Below are 20,209 nucleotides of genomic sequence, written 5' to 3' on the forward strand. Positions count from 1 at the left end.
ACTCATTAGCGCTAATCATGCACTGTAACTGTACAACTGTGGCTCAAACTGCCTCCGCAGCCCTTGGCTAATGACTAAATAATGATTACAAGGGCAAACAAACTCAAACTTCTTTTACTTTGTACTAATCTGAGCACATCGAGGTTCAGTTTCAATCACCAGGTGGACGATATGTTGCTAAAATCTGCATTCTCATTTTCAGTATGCTGCAGACTACTACAGTACTTGTTTTCTCTGCTTTCCTTCACTGCTTCACTTTAAATCAGCCCCTCTAGAGATGATTTAAATACAAATGAACCCAATGTTTGGGCTCGACGACCTTGACAGAGAAGTGATCTAGAGAAAGACGTCACTCCCTACTGAGTTGCAGATGTTTATAGAAAAGACTGAAGAAAAAAAAAAAGAGTGACATTTCTCATTGAGTTCAGACTGGGTTGGGAACATTAAAGACATTAGACTACATGCGCAGCTGGGCTAAACTAATAAACTTGACTGATTGACAAACACTGAACCCTTTATTCTTCTAATAATTGGGGGGGAAAGTGTCCAATCAAAATGCCCAGTTTAAAAGAATAAGCAAAAATAATATCTGCATAAACTTCTGTTTGAAAGGGTTGGCTTAATTCTTCACTTTGGAAAATAATCATATTTTAAGCTCCACTTACAAGATTCTGTATTAATATTACAATCAGTTGATCAGATTGTTTTATTGCTTTGTTTTTGTTTTATTTTATGTTTATTGTATTTTCTTAGTTTTTAATGTAATTTATGTGTTGAAGTGTGCTCTGCTATGTGTTGCTGTTTTAATGTATTTGTGAGGGGTCAATTATATCAAGACTGCTTTTGTTTATTATTGTTGTTTTTGTGTGTAATTCTGTTCATTTAATGGTTTAATTTACAATGCATTTAGTTCATTTATGAGTTGTGCCACCAGGTTATGCGGTCAGATTGTTAAATGCTCTAAGAGAAGAAGAAAACACAGTTCAGAGTTGTTATTGTTGTAACCAGCATGAGAGCTTACATGCTAGTTGCTTTAGCAGCTAAGGACACACAGGTGGACTGTTTAAATTATTGTTTCCTACTGGATATTGTGGAAAATAAATAAAAGACACTGTGAGAGACAATCCGGCTTGTGAATTCATCCTGAGCTGCAACATATTTCATTTGTTTTTTGATATTGTACTGTGTGGATGTGGATATGTGTCGAGGTTTGTAGGTTTTGTACAATCTTGTTACGAGATTTGTGCGAAAAGACAAACTATTAATGTGTACTGTCTCTAACTTTAAACTGCTGATAACTCAACAAGGCGACCAAATAGGATAGTGTTCCTCTTTTGTTAACTACCTGCACAGAAAAAACATCACTGGACACTAGGGCTTGGTATTGGTACTCAATACTTTTAAGGCACCAACTGAAATAAAACGATACCAAGTAGTATCGAAACATCTCCCATCAAATGATACTTGTAGGCAATCCTGCTTTGATTAATGCGACATGTGATTGGCCCATTGCCACAGTAGCCACAACCCATCTGTGGTGATGAAGTCGCAATTTAATGCTTCTATTCACATGATGGGTATTGAATGAAGTACTCAATGTGTATTAGTATCACTTTAAGGGTACTTGGATTGTTACTGGTACCATCATTTCTTAATCGATACCCAGCCCTACTGGACACCGTCCAAATCTCAGACAGAACAGATACATATAAATATATAAAATAAATATTACGGGTGTCAGCGTTAACGCATTAATCGTGATGAGATTAACGGCCGAGTTTAACGCCTTGGTAGCTCCTCGCTGACTTACTCACTGTCACAGACTGCTGTTATAATCGACCTCTGTAAACTCTGCACGGTGCACAGCATGTATTCATATGCTAGGAGTCTTCCTGCTGCTGTCATATTACTGCACACTGTTGGGACTTTCCTTCCAGTAACGGATTTTGATATGAGCAGTCACCCGGGGGGGGGGGGGGGGCATCTTACTGGAGGCGACACGGAGCTCACACACCAAAAGAAAAAAAAAAAGATTGGTTGTCTATCACTTATTTGCACGTCATGTCTTCTTTTTATAATGTCACTGAGGTTGAATAACAAGCCTAGAAAAGCAAATGTAGGGAGTAAAAGTAAAAAGTCAGTACAAATACTTAGTTACTTCCCACCTCTGTAAATATACAAGTTTCCATGAGCTTCATAATTCTCTCCCATCTCTCTGTTTTTAAAAACTCTCCCTCTCTTAAAGGTCTATTGTACACCAGCTGGATTTAGTCTTGTACACAATGTTTCTCATCGCTGGTGTTGAAAACAGGAAACCAGTCAAACCATCTGCGATCATGTAAACACTTTGGTGGAAATCATCAGAATAATTTCTTCTGTAGAGAATAAAAAATAGTTTGTGTGACTGGAGTCAATAGTGGACTTGATATTGTTCCAGTGTGAAAAGTTTGAGGAGGTTTGTGGGAAAAACAACAGCTGGATTAATCCTTTCACTCTGTTTCCTGTGTGAGTTCGTTATCCAGCTGACCTGCAGCACACGGACCGATTCGCTTAGTTTAGTTTCTGTGTTTTTTCCTCTACACGTGCTCACAGTGACAATATCTCACATACCTTGCAAGTCAAAAAGCGAGCTAGCGTCCGTGGCTTTCTCAGAAGGAGCCTGCGTGATAGGTCGCAAGAAAGAGCGGTAACCCTTCAAAATGGCCGCCATGAAGCGCAGGAAGGCTTCCTGGATCTCCAGCTCCACCGCGTGGAGGCTTTTCCCGCAGCTCAGCTCAGATGACTCGCTCATGCTCAGCTCCAGCAGTCCATCGGGCCGGTGCTGACCTGAAGACACATAAAGAAGCAGCGATCAGAATCAACGTAAAGATTGAATCATCACTTTAAACTGAGATTAATGTTGAGATGGTGGCATGATTTGTTTTTAGGCCTATTTACAGCTTTAGGTGCTTTAGTAAATATTCAGATTAGGATAGGAATTTTATGATTAGGATAAATAAGCTCCCAGTTGATACCCAAGTTTCTCCAGAGCTCCCTGAGGCTTTAGGGTCTCAACTAAAACCTCTGGCAGAGGTATCAATATTCAGCACTTCTCTGGCAGGGACTGGGCAGATTTTCAACTTCACTGAATTAGAAAATTCATTCATTCAATTTCCACAGCTCAATAAGCAGCAAGTTTCATGGTTTCCCAGTGAGCCTGCTCCTCGAAACAGCGGAGAAAGTTGAGTACAATACAATGAGCGCTACGGCGGGGCAGACGGCTAATTAGAAAACGATGCTGTGATGGGATTATCGCTGGCTTTCAATTTGTTATACAGAGAGCAGAACAGTGCAGATTGAATAAAAGACTAATTGTACAGACAATAGAATAAAACAGTCCAGTCCAGAACTAAAGATGATGAATGAAGCATAACGGACTCTGCGAGGGTCTTAATTAGCCATATATCTTCTTTTACATTTGATTACATTGAATATCAGTAAAGATACAGAAGTAATGCAGTCTGAGGTTGCATTTTTTTTACTTTTAATCCAGTTCCAAAACTTTCAATTTACTTTTATTTGAAATGCAATAAAACACACATATGTGGCGGTGTTTAGCTCAGTGGGTAGAGCACCCGCCCCATGTGTTGAGGCTATAGTCCTCACTGCGGGCGACCCCGATTTGAATCCCGCACCGAGCGGTCCTATCCTGCGTATCATTGCCCCCCCTCTCTGCCTCCCATTTCCTGTCTCTCTCTCTACTAACCTGTAGAATAAAGGCAAAAAGCCCCAAAAATATACTTTAAAAAAACACACACATATTATACCTGAAACAGTGTGTTGGGTTAATGGTTGATGGGTTAGGGTTAGTAATGATTTGCTTAAATGAACTGGACCTGTGTATTCACTCAGACTGGGTTCGGGTTAGGCTGAGTTTCAATTAAACCTTTTAAAAGAACACAGTAACTTTACATATTTGATACAGTGTGTAGCTGTGTGCTTAATCGAGTCCCAAAAACTCTTCATCAGAGCTGTCGCTGTACTCAAATAGACTACTGCACCAGAGTCTCGCTTCAACATCACTTTGGTTTGTAAATATTGATGCATCACAGCAACTAGTGTCCTGAAATACTTCTGCTCAAAACACAATCATTTTTCTGTATACAGCATTAACGGGTCATCTGTAGTTTATTTTCATTAGCTGCTGAAACAGCTGGAGCACGCAGCATGCGCTTTACTCTGCTGTTTATAGAATGTTATAGTTCATAAGTGTGGACACTCACATCATCATCATTATAGTGATAGTTATTGCTCTTGGTGTGGATGGCCGTTTACATATTTATAATCATATCAAGATCCAACCTCTCTCTGTATTTTACTGTTATATAGGACACACTGGTGTATGAGACACATACCACTTTAAAATGAAAAAAATATTGTGTTAAAGGTGCGTCTTATACCCTGGTTTTTACAGTACCTGAAAGATTGGACCAGTAATAATACAACAAAATCAAACTGATACATTTTTAATAGTCGTGGTTTCCACCAGTCGAGTACTCACCGTCAATCAGCTGCTGGTACAGATTGCTCAGCACATTCATTAGGTTTTTACAGGCTTTCTTTGGCAGGATCTTCCATGTGAGGGCTCGCTTATCTTCATTACTGGAAAAGCAGAAGCATACAGTACTCTGAGCTCTGGAGAGAGAGACGTGTAGAGAGAGAGAGAGAGAGAGAGAGAGAGAGAGAGAGAGAGAGAGAGAGAGAGAGAGAGAGAGAGAGAGAGAGAGAGAGAGAGAGAGAGAGAGAGAGAGAGAGAGAGAGAGAGAGAGAGAGAGAGAGGCCAAAACCAACATGCACTGCGGTCGGCCCCCGGAGGGAGTTCAGACCACCCTAACGCTGCGTCTGGCTGGTAATGAGGCCAAAAATGATGTGAACCATTACTGACCTTACCTGACACACCAGAAAATTGCATTCTCCTCATATTAAAACAAGACTGACACTACAAAAATAACCATTTCCACCCAAGCTTTAAGGAAAAATGGCCTGATATCTAAACTTAGAAAGTCATGATGTGGTAGTTTTGTGGTCGCTGGGGAAAAAAACATGTTGCAGCAAATGCAACACTGTTGAACTCTTAGCTGGAATGCTGCACAGTCTATGTGCTGCTTACTGCTCTGTGGTGGTTAACCTCACACACACACACACACACACACACACACACACACACAGACACAGACACACACACACACACACACACACACACACACACACACACAAGTTGACTGAAAAGTGAAGTGACACCAAGTTGTGCACATTTTAAACTTTTTGTGCTCACTGGAAGATGGTGTTTGTGTCCAGGTCCACGCAGCTCACATCTGGAGGGGGGTCGTAAAGGTCAAAGTATCGAGAGTCCACTCCAACGATGAACGGGCAGGGGGCGCTCAACACATCAGCCAGCGCTAAGGGGCACAGAGGGATATACGGGCACGGCCAGTGGAAAGGAAAGATCATCTGAGGAAGAGGAAGAAGACGAGGAGGAGGGTGAAGGTGAGAAAAAGACGCCACATGATGAGCCACTATCAAGTTAAAATACTTCTATGACTAAAAGATGTTATATGTTGCTGATTTATTCGTGTTATCTCAAACAGGTTATCAGTCTCTTAAAACTACATCATGATGACATAAATTAAACTGGTTGGAAAAGTTTTCTGCTTCACATCTGCATTCCCTCGTCTCCCACACAAAGCAGGAATTTCACTGACTTTTCCACAACGGGTGGGTTAGGGTTACAACCACACAGTAATTATTGCTATAAGACGTTAATAACTATTATTGCAGCAGTTCAGTAAATGTAAAGGAAAGATGATTATATTTACTAGGGCTCAACTGATACTAGATTTTTGGGACGAATGCTGATGCCCATATTAGGAAGTTAAAAAATTCCATTATCGATATATTGGCCGATAATACCTCCATTATATATCTTATGAAAACCACATTTAGGGGATCATTACAAAAAAAGTGTGTTTATATATATACAGACTATATACATAAACAAACATTTTTTTACAGAATATAAACTTTTTTTTGTAATGATGCCTCAAATATGGTTTTTAAACGCCTGTGACAAAGATTTGTAATGGAGGCCATGATATTATACAGTTTAACAAACTTTAATTAACAAAACTGAATTTAAAAAAGCAGAAAAAAATACGCATGCATATACTAAACTTAAATACAAGTTTAAAAGAAACTAGGGATGCTCGATATTGACTTTTCTGCCGATATTCCGATATTCCCCAACTCTTAATTTCTGATACCGATATATGCAGGCTTTTTATACCAAAACTGTTAGGTAACAACATAACATATTTCCTATTGTGGAATTGACACATTATGACTAATTCTATTGTGATGCCCCACTGGATGCATACATAAATGCAACATGGCTTTCCAGGGTTAGGGTTAGTTATACGTCATCAAGCATGCGCCGGTAAACGTCCCATGCTGCATTCATGCAGGTTCGGAAATGCTGAAACCTGTAGAACAAACACCGGTTATAAAAACCCGACACCGATACTTCCCGATATTACATTTTTAAGTAAATATTGGCCGATAATACCAGGTGCCGATATATTGGTCGGGCTCTAATATAACAAACAACAAGGTAGCAGCATGAAGAAGGAAGTAAATATGGTGAAGGAGAGATAAATAGACCGCCGATTGGATGATGAGAAGTCAGGCGATAACTTACAGACACCAAAGCTTCAGTGACGCTGGTGAGCACGGCGGGTCGTAACGAGTGAACCAGGATCTTATGTTCAGTGACAGCGAACACCAGCAGGGTGACGGCGTTCTCTGGTCCGAGGTTCTGGAGCAGCGTGGAAAACCGACCGCCGCTACAGACAAAAACAAAAAATGTAAAAGTTAACAACAGAAATCATACTATACACACAATATAACACACAATATATCTGTGATGTCGTACAAAAAAAGCTAAACAAGGTTCAATCCAAACATCTCAGATCAGAGCATTAAATGTAACGAAGGTAAAGGGATTCATGGGAATGTCTTGTTATAAAAGATTCTTGGAAGAAAGTTATATTCATGAAGCAATCGCTAAAAGGCATTTCAAGTTTGTTATCTATGGAAAAGTTCAAATTTGTATTAAAGGGAACATCTAAGGATTTTGAGAAGAGGAACATTCATGGACTTCCTTAAAAATAAGATCCCAAAAGCTGAGACTTTAGTTCCTTTTTCCCTTTTTTTAGGGGGATTTGTCTCTCTTTATTTATTATCATGTTTTGCATGTTTGATATGTATGTTTAAAACACAATAATATAATGTTAACATTCATTTTTTCATTTCATTCATTATTTACTTGTGCTTTTATTATGTGTTTGTATGGCTTTCAGTAAATGGTATATGGACTGTACTTATATAGCGCCTTTCTAGTCTTCACAACCACTCAAAGCGCTTTACATTACAACTCATTCACCCATTCACACACATTCATACACTGATGGCAGGAGCTCATCAGGGGGGAATTTAACCATTCATTCACATTCATACACCGTTGGCACAGCAACGCGAGCAATTTGGGGTTAAGTGTCTTGCCCAAGGACACATCGACATGTGGACTGGAGGAGTCCTTCCAATTGGAGGACGACCGCTCTACCTCCTGAGCCACAGCCGCCCAGTCTGATTGTTTTGAAAAGTGCTGTATAAATAAAGTTATTATTATTATTATTATTATTATCATTGTTATTTTTATTTATTTATTATAATGTGCTCCAAAGCGAAGTCTTTTCTGGCTTTCTATTTCAAGTGTATGAATGAAGCTTAACTTGATACAGTATTTCAGACCTGTATCACGCAAACCAGCCTTACAATGATTCTCTCAACGTTTGAAGAGTTTCTGGAGGTTCTGAATGTGAAACTTGGAAAAACTTTCTCTTTTGCTGCTTTTACCTGAGCGGTAAAGGAGAAGACACTGGCTGGCTCAACATCAGGCTGTCATGAGGGGAAAGCTGTCGAAAAAAGCCAGAAGGTGAGATAAAAAAAACAACCGAGCACAACATGTCTGTACTTCATCTGCTGTGTAACGGAGGAGGAACTAACTAACCCACAGGCAACACTATCCTCTGCAAAAATGATAATTACTCAGTTCTAACATGCACCATTATGCAACACAACCAACTCTGGAAAGCTAAACTTACCTGCACCAGGATGCGAGGCCTCTGAGAGGAAGGGAAGGGAACTTTGTGCATAAAATGAGAGATGTGCCTGTGAGGAAGAAGAATTAAGGGAATGTGAGGCCAAAAATAACAGCAGTGGGCGGCTGAATAATCCGTCAGTGCTCCAGTGTTAGACAGGTACGAGTTGTGAGCAGGCAGTAAAACATGAAAAGCATGAATATTCTTTCATTTATCACTTAACAGGGGAAATGTCAAGTACGAATCCAAAATAACTGAAAAAACACAATTGATGACTGACTTTAATAATTGGTGAACATTTAATTTTCCTTCCTACTTCCTAAAAAGAGAAGATATCTTAACCCTTACATACTGTTCAGGGTTAAATTTTTACATTTCAGAGTTGTAAAAACATCCTTTACACATTTCTTTTAACCAGACTTTTCCTAATGTGACCCACATATATAGAAAAATAGAAATAAAATGCATTTTTTGGGTGGGTGTGTAGTTGATAGGCCTGTTGCTGTATTCATCATATTCTATAAAATGTTCATAAAATGTCTGACTGATGGGGAATTTATGAATGTGAATTGGTGTAGAGACTAATTATGAGTCAGAATATGAACAGTATGTAAAGGGTTAAAAACACTAATATGTTTCCATTGTAGGTATGAAACAAACTACTGTATCACATTTACAGTAAACATCAGAGTATAAATATTAAAAAACTAAGGCGTTACAAGTGTAACAAGAGCGGTTATGATGCTGCATTACTTAATTGATCCAGAGAGAAGAGCATGGATAATTTGGTAGAGTTTCTAATATGAACTGGTAATCAGTTCAAACAGAAAGGATCTCTGAATCTAATTGAAAATGTAATTAAAGTTGTCCAGGTAAAGGTGGGGAGGGGATTATTGGCTGACCTTGTATTGTAATTATGGATTTGAAAGTCGAAATGAACATCAAAACTGTTTATATTTCGTTTAAAGGTGACAGGTGCAGGATTTTTGTCTCCCTCTTCTGGCAGTGAGAGGAATTACAAAAACACTGTTAACGCTTGCTTACTTTGCCGCTACTGCTGTGGCTGTGAAATAGTGGATAAATAGTTTTGAGAGCGTCGCATAAGCCCCACAAAATGACTCGTTTCACTACCAGAATTTAATCCATTTAGTCCGATAACATTTGGGAAGTCTAGAAGAACTGCAGGATTTAATTACTTTATCCCTCATTCAGGTTAGCAGAAGGCTAACAGGAAGTCAACCGCTCGGCCAGCTGGACATGAATAGTTTACTCTCATCTGGCCAGTGTGTGAAAATCGCCACCAACACCAGATTTAAACCCTCAGTATAATACAGAGAGAGATTTACCTGGCGCTTCATCAGCATTGTATAAACCCATTTGGTAAGGACCTGAACGTAACACACATTCATTTATATGCAAATGCTCCACACTGCAGGTTTAATTTAGTGAGGTTAATATATTTCTGTTTGAGGAATCATTAAAAATTCAGAAAGTAATGCAGCCTTTCATCAGGAAAGAAGACAGAATATACAATGCTCAAAGTTAAAGACAAAACATAGGAGACTCACTTCTCGATGGGCAGCGCGTGAGGGCCGGAGATGGAGTAGCGATAGAGGAATGTGAGGAACTTGCGGAAAGCATCGAAGAAGGGCCAGTGGGACAGCAGGCAGATACACTTGTTGGTGTGGACAGAGCGAGGGGTGGTGGTGGTGGTGTTGCCGCTGGTGGCAGCAGATGTAGTGTTGGAGGAGGAAGAGGAGGATAAAGAGGAGGAGGATGAGGAAGAGGAGGGGGAGGCTTTGTGGGGATCTGGGTTTAGGAGACCCAGCTGGGAGCGCTGCTGATCGGTCAGACACTCCGGTGGGAAGGGCTCGTAGAACTGAATGGCGGCACCGTACACCTGAAAACAGGAGAGATTTATTGTTTTAGTAATGCTATAATGAACATATAGAATTATTTCTCAGTCACTTTATTAGAATACAACCAGAAAATACAGGAAGTGTGTATGCAGTATTAAAAATATAGAAAAGAAAACAGCTTAATAATTCATGTTAGATTTTGTGTACATATTTCCTGTATTTTCTGTGTTTATGGTGGTGGTGGTGGACTTACATTATACATTTATGAACTGACACTTTTATACATTGTATTTCCTTATCCTAACCAGTGTTGGGGTTAGGGTTAGGGTTAGTGGGGGGTAATGCATTATTAAACCTCCTGTTGTGTTCCAGTCAAGGAAGGAAGGGAGGAAGAAGGGAGGGAGGGAGGGAGGGAGGGAGGGAGTAAAGGAAAGAAGGAAGGAAGGGAGTAAAGGAAAGAAGGCAGGGAGGAAGGAAGGATGGAGGAAAGAAGTGAGTAAGGAAGGAAGGTAGGAGGGAGGGAGGAAAGAAAGAAAGAAGAAAGGGGGATGGAGGAAGGAAAGAGAAGAACAAAGAGGAAGGTAGGGGGGAGGAAGGACAGAAGCAAGAAAGAAAGAAAGAAAGAAAGGAAGGAAGGGAGGAAGGGAGGAACAGTCAAAACAGACGGGTCATTTTGACCCGGGAGGACGACAGGAAGGTTAAGTAACACATTATAGTACATGGATTACTTTTTTTGATGTAAGGAGTAACCTTAGTAACACATTAGGTCTGCAATTTAAGTACTCGGTTGTTTAATTACATTTTCAAAAAGGCAGAGTTAGGGTTATTTTTTAACAAGCTATTCCTGTTGCTACCTTTTCACCCCAAAAAAAGAAAATTCACCACAAATTCACACCGTTACTACTTTTTTGGCAGGCAGGCACCTGGCTACGTGCCACAGTTATATCACTGCATGTGTGTATGGCAGCTCAGATGGGACAGCTTTCACTTTGTGGAAATAGTCACATTATTTTGATTTTATGAGAGGAAACAAGAGTAAGAACATTATAGTAACATGCAAGTTGTCCTGTTGCAGTGATGGAGGAGGTGTGTAGTTTTATTACTTGTATGTGGGCTTATGTTTGAGAAGCCACTGGAGTACAATAACGAGCTGCTATTAGTGTAAAGATTTACAGATTATGAGCCAGACTTGGATGTGTGTGATGATGGTAGAGTCATTATATTTAAAAGGAGGTCTTGACTAAAACAAGATGCACAAGGAATCATAAAGGGGTTTTTCATTTTCGGTAACTCTAATGAGTTACTTTCTCAGAGGGTAATGATGTAATGTAATCAGTTAATTTTAAAAGTAACGTTCCCCAACACTGATCCTTACACCTTAACCTAATTCTAACTAAGTCTTAACCCTCAAAACATCCCTTTAACCTTCCTGTCATCCTCCAGGGTTAAATTGACCCCGTCTGTTTTGACTGTTCCTTCTTTCCTTCTTTCCTTCCTTCCGTCCGTCCTTCCTTCCTTCCTCCCTTCTGTCCTTCCTTCCTTCCTTTCCTCCTTTCCTTCTTCCCTCCCTCCTTCCTTCTTTCCTCCCTTCCTCCTACTTTCCTTCCTTCTTTCCTTTCCTCTTTTCCTTCCTCCCACCCTCCTTTCATTCCTTCTTCCTCCGCTCCATCCTTCCTTCTTCCCGCCCTTCTTCCTTCCCTTCCTTCCTTCCTTCCTTCCTTCCTTCTACGTCCATTCCATCCATCCTTCCTTCTTACTCCCTTCCTTCGTTGACTCGAGGACAACAGGAGGGTTAAAGAAGTGAAAATGTGCTCGCTTGCCCCAAATATCATCTTTCTCAAAGTCTAAAATTCCTATTGGTTGCCACGGGAAACACAGAAGTACAAGAACAAACCGACAGATGAAAAGGCCGAATAAACTGAAAAGAAGCAGACAGTTTAGAAACCTCTATGCAGCACTCTGAATCATCCATGCCCTCTGAAATAGATGGAAACATTAATAAGCGTGGGAATAAAATAAGTACAGCACACCATCGTTTAAACTTTATTGAATATCAATATGAGTGAGTGCCAGCTGTGGCCAAACAAACAGCGGTCTGCTGAGCCAGTAGCAGCGTTAGGCTGAATGAATCCCCTCCGCTTCCTGGAAATTTGAGTCTTTCCCAATTCATGCACACATCAAAGCTAACCGGCTTATCTGCTGGCTGGCTGGCTGGCTGGCTGAGCTCGGCCTCCTGTGTGGGTCAGATTTTAAATTTCACCCCAAAAGGGACCCATGAACCCCACGTCTTTGTTTGAACTGCCTTTAAACTGATGAATGTGAAAGTTTAAGTCAATTAAAGCGTGTATGTAAAGAGGTGAAGCCTTTCTGCTCTCAAAAGAGTAGGAAGGCACTGATATGTGTGTGTGTGTGTGTGTGTGTGTGTGTGTGTGTGTGTGTATGTGCATGCTTGTGTGTGTATGTGCATGCTTGTGTGTGTGTCTGCTTGTGTGTGTGTGTCTGCTGCATGCTTGTGTGTGTGTGTGTGTGCGTGTGTGTGTTCTTGTATGTGTGTGTACTAGTGTGTGTGTGCATGCTTACGTGTGTGTGTGTACTGTATGTCTGTGCGTATATGTGTGCGTTTGTGTCTGTGCTGGTGTGTGCATGTCTGTGCGTATATGTGTGTGTGTGCGTGCACATGGGTCAACAAGTGACTTCTCAGTTAAACATGGAGTCTGCAGAGCGCCAGAGTGTCCTACTGATTCTCTCTCCGACCTTGGCCGGTAAAACACAAGTCAGCATACACACTGTCCTCACCAAACATCCCCCTGCATGTGCTACAGCAGGCCTGCACGCACACACACACACACATACACCTGTGCACACACTAACTTGACTCAGCAGCAGACCACGGACGGTTTGGCACCGGTGATCGCTCCTGACCCCTAACTGGCCTTGTTCAAGCAGAGCTGCTGTTATCTAAACATCAGCAGGATTTGGGTGTTATTTGTTTTTGATCACAATTGTGTCTCACCACATAATTCACTGATATGTGTCAACACGAGCCTCATCCCAACTGGACCACTCTCCAAACACACAGAGCAGTCCAGCAGGGAGGCCCTCTGTCTGTCTGTGTATGTGTGTGTGTTTATGCCTCATTCAGTCAGTTTAGCAGGATGGTTTCACTGAGTTGCTTCATACATGCTGAATCACTCCACACATTCAAAGTGAGATGTTGGTAACCTGCAGGACTGTGCATGCTGAGCTTAGTTTGGGGAGGGGCAGCTGCTCACATTCATTCACATTCACATTACACGTCTGCTGGGTCGTCTCATTGATCAGCAGACAGCGCAGTGAGGATGCTGCTGCAGTATGAAGACAGACACACACACACACACACACAAATACATACAAAATTAACTTTTTTGTCCTCCAGCCAAATGGCTAATAAATAGTCAAATTGTAATTAATAGATTAACATTGTTCTTTTGGCCAGTGAGTAAAGGAAATCAACCAATTACTTGCTAATTTTGTGCCCACACACACACACACACACACACACAATGAACAGAGTAACCAACTAGAGCAACTTTGAATTTTACACTCAGCAGGGTATCAATCAAGCTGTCAATAGCTGTAAAATAGAATAAAATCAACCTGAACTTGATTAAGAATTGTATATAGTCTTTTTATTCTATTTTTATTTAATTTGTTTTTATGTTTTACGATTTTTGTTCTATTGTATTTTGTTATTCTATATTTATTTTTTATTATTCAGTAAGTTTTATCTTCGTATCTATTTCATTTGTTTCTTTTGTCTTTTTAATCTCTTTTTTAACATACTTTTAGTCTAGCTTTTTTTTAATTAAACTTTATCTCTTTCACTCCATTTTACTTTTGTTTTGTCTTTTTTTTTAACTTTATCATTTTTTTCTTTTCCTTTGATCTTTGTAATTGATCTATTGTTCCTTGTCTTTGCTGCCCTCAGTCTACATGTGTCTTATTATCAGCTTGTCAATCACCTTGAACTACATTAACCTGTATGAAAGCTGACTGATTGATTGACAGATCTAAATCTACACCTCTACTCTGAGTCCTGTTCACCAATAAATTCAGATTATTTTTTTTTCAGAGTGGAAACCTCCTGAGAGAATTAAAAAATAAAACTATCAGTCTGTTTGTCCTGCTTCAGTTTGACCTGAGAGAAAACTGCAGACAGAGATGGATGGAAAGAGGAGGAAGAGGAAGAGAGAGTCATACCACTTTAAAGATGCTTGGCAGAGTGTTATTTAAGTGCAGGATGTGAAGGAGGAGGGGCTTTAATAGAGCCTGCAGCTAATTGCTCTGATGACATCTTAAAACTCATCTCTCCCCCAAAAAACCCCTTAGAGTCTGATTACTGCTGCTAAACAGAAGAGCATCAGTGTTTCCAGACTGTGAAAGGCGACATCCTGCTCTCCTTATCAGGGAAGGTCCTGCCTCCAAATTAGCTCCAATTACCCCTTTTCCACCGAGCTGGAGCTGGTGCTGGTTTGGAGCCAGAGCCAGAGCCTGACTAAGCACCGGTTCTTTGCTTTTCCACCGCCAAAGCTCCAGCCCCGAGCCTCAGAACGGGAGCCAGAGCAAGCACCAACTCTTTGCTGGTCTAAAGCAAGAACCGATTATGTCAGCGGACTGGGGGCAGGGCTAACGTTTATTAGCCGGCTAGCGGGGTTAACATTTATTAGCCGGCTAGCGGGCCTAACATTTATTAACCGGCTAGCGGGGCTAATGTTTATTAGCAGACTAGTGTGGCATTTACAGAGAGTTAAAGATTTGTTGATTAAAAGTGCTATTCTTTATATTTTTTTTTTGTCGCCAGAGCTGTCGTCTTCGTTTCCGGCAGGGTAGATGCCTTGCGCCATGTTGCTGCCTCTCACTGGTGAATCATGGAAGTGCTTCAAAGGCGTTATACAGTGACGTAATCGCGTGGCTCCTTGCTGGTGGAAAAGCAACATGTTCGTAAGAGTTGCTTAGATTAGTACCAACTGAGCACTGGCTCTAGCACTAGCTCCGAACCAGCACTGGCTGCAGCTCGGTGGAAAAGGGGTAACTGCCAACCAAAAGGGGGGACGTCACACTTCGCTAGTACGCCCTTCTTTAACGTACAGTCTATGGTTGATGCATTTGCTGCAATACTCAGTTGAGACCACAGACAACCCCTAAATATAGAGCTACAAGATTTTCACCTGGCGACAGTAACATACATGCCTGACCCACTTTCTCCCCTGGCATACAGAGCATTGTGGGTTTTCTCTTGTGCCCCATTGTAGGGTTTTGGTCTGTGGTCGTGCCAGCTGCGTAGATGGCAGTTAGTCTGTTGACGGGGTCCAACAGTCGCTGGCAGCATTTTGTGTCTGATGAATGCTACTGATAGAGAAAGAGAAAAAGACAGAAAGAATCTACCCTTTCATTTATTCTTACCTTCTCTCCGGAGGCTCCGGTCAGGACGAAGGTAGAGAAAACAGGGAGGGAGTATTTGGTGTTAGCTGGCCAGCACTCGATCGTGGCTCCCATGGGAAGGCAGAAGAGAGGAACAGACTCTGGCAGCGGGAATGACTCATAGTCCTCCTCTGGATATCTACTGAATAAACCTTACAGGAGGAAGAAAAGAGAGAGAGAGAGAACTCAATTTAGTTGCTAAGTGCGACCTTCCCCCCTCTGTGATTACCAATTACGAGCTAATGTAGAGGCAAAGCAGCCTGTCCAATAAGCTTAAAATGAAACTAAATCTATTATAATCACAATGATAATGTACAACTTGGAGTCAGTGTTTTTAGGAGAAAACGCCTGGATTCGTAATAAGTAATTAGTGTTTTAAGAGCGCGCCTTTGGCTAATTAGTCACTGTCAACGGACACAAATGAGAAACAATTAAGTAGATTTTGTTTCGTGTACACATTAAAACAGCTTCTTTGCATAATTAAAGAAACTCCATTCTCACCAAGTGATAAACATTTAAACCACCTGTGATGTTTTATAGAAGGTTTTCTCCCCATTATGTTAAATGTAGTAAAAACTTAAATGTACAGGCAGGTGATAAACTGCTGTGCACATTTTAATAAACATTTCTTCCAAGATGCTGCATCATTGGAGTCTGATAAGATACTAAAATGATCTAATGTACTGTAATTATTCATTAAGGAAGCATCTGTAAGTGTGCAGTTAAATTACAGCCTGGCTGAGGGAATAACTCATCAAAAGCTGTTTTCAAGACTAAGTCACCAATTCAGAGTATAATAGTTTGATTAGACTATTTCCTCCAATGTTAAAGAATAAATGTGCAGGTTTAGACGGGGGGGGGGGGACGACTGGTCATAATAACAAGTTAAATGGCAGTGATGGAAAACCTTTAGAAAAAGTTGAATTTTGCACAACAAGGATTATTTAAAATGTATAAAATGTTTCTCTGCATCATTTTGATCTACCTTAGCACTATATTTTTAAACACCACCAGTGAGATTAGCACACTTTAGCCCCAACTTTGACATTTCTAATTATGTCATCTATAACTTTCTAGTCCTGTTTATCCATGCTTTATTACTATTTGGTCTTTTCTGCACACACAAGTCTGTCCATCCTAAAAGAAGGATCCCTCCTCTCTCTTTCTCTTCCTGAGGTATATTCCATTTTTCCCCACATTAAAAGGGTTTTTCAGGGGAGTTTTTCCTAATCCAATCTGAGGATAGATGATTGTAAATCCCCATTGAGGCAAATGTGTTAATTATGATTTCATATTGGAGGCATACTAATTAAACTGGCTTGAATTTAACAACCCAGATTGTCTTAAAATTAAAACTTTCAATGTGCAGTTTACCAACAGGACACAAGCATAGTGTGAGAAGAATAGCAAAAATCAGAAATGAAGCTGAAATGGAGGCGATTTGCTGCTTTGTTTGACCAGCAGACAAATGGAAAAATGTCTGTTTGTTTTATGAATATTTACAGTAATGTAGGCCAAAACACACTAGGGCTCTTATTCTGCAAATATTTGAAGCAACATATCATTTAGTAAGTATCAATCAACTTTTATACTACAGTAAGAAGTAACTATTCAAATGCAATACTATAGAACTGCAATAAATAATCTTAATACACCTCAAAGGAGCATTAATCAATTTCAGCTGTGTTTTTTTGTCTACAACTGAGACAGAAAATCTGGCTCATTAGTTGCTCGATGTTCCACTTTCTTCACCACCTAGTTGCTATCTTTGTCTGTCGGCTGTTTGGTGCGGTTTCTGGTGAGGTGGTTTGCTAAAAACAGCTGCCTGCTGTTGCTGAGAAGTGGAGTCGATGAGAGAAGTGAGACTGAGCCGTACTGTTAATGTGTAATTTAAAGCATGAAAACGAGCTGAAAGAGGCGGCAAAGCCCCACAGAGCTGCAGAGCTGGTGATAATTCTTAGTAGGTTCATCGCTGTAACTGACCCCCTTTTTCATATTACATGTAGGCAATTGAGTTCAGAGTATATAAATGTTAAACAAGCTGAACGGTGCAACAATACTGTATCATTTCCGGAGGTCCCATCCAATTCCCCTTACTAAAATAAGCCTATAATATTGTACTGGGAGAATATCCAGAGGTAGAAGGAAAGGATTATAAATACTCATGTTACTGTAATTAAGAAGCTATTTTGTTTACTTGCTCTTTTATCAAAGTGAGTAAGTATGATTTAAATGAAGTAATGCAATTAGTTTTAGTTGTACATTCATCCATTAAGGAGTAAATTATTTATTTGTGCTTTAAAATGATTAATGGATATTGCAAGCTAGCAAAAAAAAGCTGCCAGCACCGCAAACCCAGTGTGAGACTTCATTTAGTCTTTCCATCTTCTGTGTGGATTACATTGTTAAATTATGTCTCCTCCTAATGAGTTTAGTTATCATCAATTCTCCAACTCTCCACTGTTGTCTATTTATTCAATGAATTTAAAATGTGCTATATTGTTATTGTTAGGTATTGTTATCAGGATATGAGAATTTGGTCATATTGTTTAGCCTTACTTTATCACTAAATCATAATCAATAGTCACTTTATTGTCAATTCTAGCTACATTATACAAGACATACAGCAGATTGAAATTGTGTTTCTCAGTTCATTGCCCATGCACATGTAACTTAATCTTGGGGAGTAACTAAGTAAGTTTTACTTTGAGTATTTTCTGTACCAACCTATTTTTTACTGTTACTTGAGTACAAATTCAATCAAGTAACAGTATTTCAGTGCTCTTGACATCTCTGGGAATATCCGGTATATACACTGCTTTATGAGGAGAGTCACCATTGTTAAATTATGTCTCCTTGTAATGAGTTTAGTTATCATCAACTCTCCTCTGTTGTCTATTTATTCAATGAATTTAAACTGTGGTATACTGTTATAGGTATTGCTATCAGGATATGAGAATTTGGTCATATTGTTCAGCCTTACTTTATCACTAGAAATAGTTAAACATTTCAAAGCCAATGTCACTTTATTGTCAATTCTAGCTACATATACAAGACATATAGCGGATTGACACACCTCTCTTCCTTTTTCAGTTTATTGCCTGGGATGCACATGTAAGGTAAGTTTTACTTTGAATACTTTCTTTACTGATCTATATTTTACTTTTACTTGAGTACAAATTTAATCAAGTAACAGTATTTCAGTACTCTTGACACCTCAGAGAATATCCAGTACATACACTGCTTTATGAGGAGAGTTACCATATTTGCCTTTTAATTCCAAAATAAAGAAGAAGAAAACAACGATACCCACCAACAAAACAAAACAAAGCTATCTGGCTCAGCTTTGCATCAGTCAAGACTCAGATGTTGCAAAACATGTCTGTTTCCAAAACTATAGCGCTGGATTTTTTTCCCTGGCCTGAAATGTTGAAAATAAACTTTGCTTGTTGAGCTGACTCATCTAAAGCATTAGAGAGACACAGATAGGATCGCTCCATTCACAGTCTGCTGCATATTCAAGACATGCACAACAAAACATCAGCGAGCCAATCTAAGGCTGAGCCAAAAACCGCCTCTCTGAGCCAACAGTGTTATCAGAAAATGACAAGTCTTCTGTCCGCGTTTTTGGCACCAAAATGGAAAAAAAGACTGTTATGTGAAATGAGCATCGTATAACTATTTACAATAAAGCAACTGTTTAAACCTTTTTAGAGAGGGGATGAACATTGTTGTGCAGACTGTTATCACATCACTGAAAATCTGAAGTATCAACATGCTTCAACAGGCCTGAACATGCAGGGACAATAGGAGCCAGTTTACTCTGCAGCAGACCCTCCTCAGCTAGAGATATTTCTGCAACACCAGGCAGATGTCATAGAGAGAAAAACAAGCAACAAGTTCAATGCAGTACAGATTTATCTCAAATGTCATTTTTAAGTACAACCGGTCCAATTTGTTGATCATCTAAATGACCGTCATTTTCTTATTTTTTCTCACACAAAGCCGGTAATTTGAGAAGATACTGACGAAGGAGAGACGGTATTTACTGCAAAGTCTTCAGGTGCCTGCGCAAGGTCGACAAACTAATAGTAATATCATCTATATGACTTAAAGACAGGACAATCTCCTAGTGTCTTAAACCCAGATCAAACTTGATTAAACTAAACAAGCAGGTCATGTTTGCTTCCATTACATCGAGCTCTCAATAAAGAGTGAATGTGTCCAATGCTTTGAATGTCCTCTAAACTCAGAAAAAAAAGTTAGCCCGAAAAAAAGAAAAAAATTACTCAGAAAATCAGGAAAAAAATGACTCTGAAAAACCAAGCATAAAAATAAATCACTCTGGAAAACAGAAAAAAAAATGACTAGGCAGATAGGCAGATGTCATAGAGAGAAAAACAAGCAACAAGTTCAATGCAGTACAGATTTATCTCAAATGTCATTTTAAAAACAACCGGTCCAATTTGTTGATCATCTTAAATGACCCTCATTTTCCGATTTTTTCTCACAGAAAGCCGGTAATTTGAGAAGATACTGACGAAGGAGAGATGGTATTTACAGACAACATGGTTATTTGATATCTTGTGTCACCAGGAACAGGAGGTGCACATCAGTATTTTGGATCTGTGTGTGCGTACCGGCAGTTATGAGATTAGGAAAGGCTTACCTGCTTTGTAGGCTATTGTGTTGGTT

The 20,209-nt window shown here is 39.8% G+C and overlaps 1 protein-coding gene across 3 annotated transcripts in view; it reads right to left on the minus strand.

Annotated features, from left to right (window-relative positions):
* Window positions 1-20,209, minus strand: part of LOC128383889 (C-myc promoter-binding protein-like) — a 100,953-nt gene that overhangs the window by 49,900 nt on the left and 30,844 nt on the right. For all 3 annotated transcript variants that reach the window (XM_053343575.1, XM_053343638.1, XM_053343509.1), the window contains 9 exons: window positions 20,184-20,209; window positions 15,497-15,666; window positions 9,764-10,095; window positions 8,199-8,265; window positions 7,951-8,009; window positions 6,734-6,878; window positions 5,315-5,490; window positions 4,541-4,641; window positions 2,611-2,826 (listed from right to left, as the gene is read on the minus strand). The exon at window positions 20,184-20,209 is cut by the window's right edge and continues 44 nt beyond it. In XM_053343575.1, coding sequence (XP_053199550.1) covers window positions 2,611-2,826; window positions 4,541-4,641; window positions 5,315-5,490; window positions 6,734-6,878; window positions 7,951-8,009; window positions 8,199-8,265; window positions 9,764-10,095; window positions 15,497-15,666; window positions 20,184-20,209 — 1,292 coding nt within the window. The remainder of the gene's footprint in view (window positions 1-2,610; window positions 2,827-4,540; window positions 4,642-5,314; window positions 5,491-6,733; window positions 6,879-7,950; window positions 8,010-8,198; window positions 8,266-9,763; window positions 10,096-15,496; window positions 15,667-20,183) is intronic.

The sequence above is a fragment of the Scomber japonicus genome, chromosome 1, assembly GCF_027409825.1.
Source record: "Scomber japonicus isolate fScoJap1 chromosome 1, fScoJap1.pri, whole genome shotgun sequence".
Lineage (NCBI taxonomy): Eukaryota > Metazoa > Chordata > Actinopteri > Scombriformes > Scombridae > Scomber > Scomber japonicus.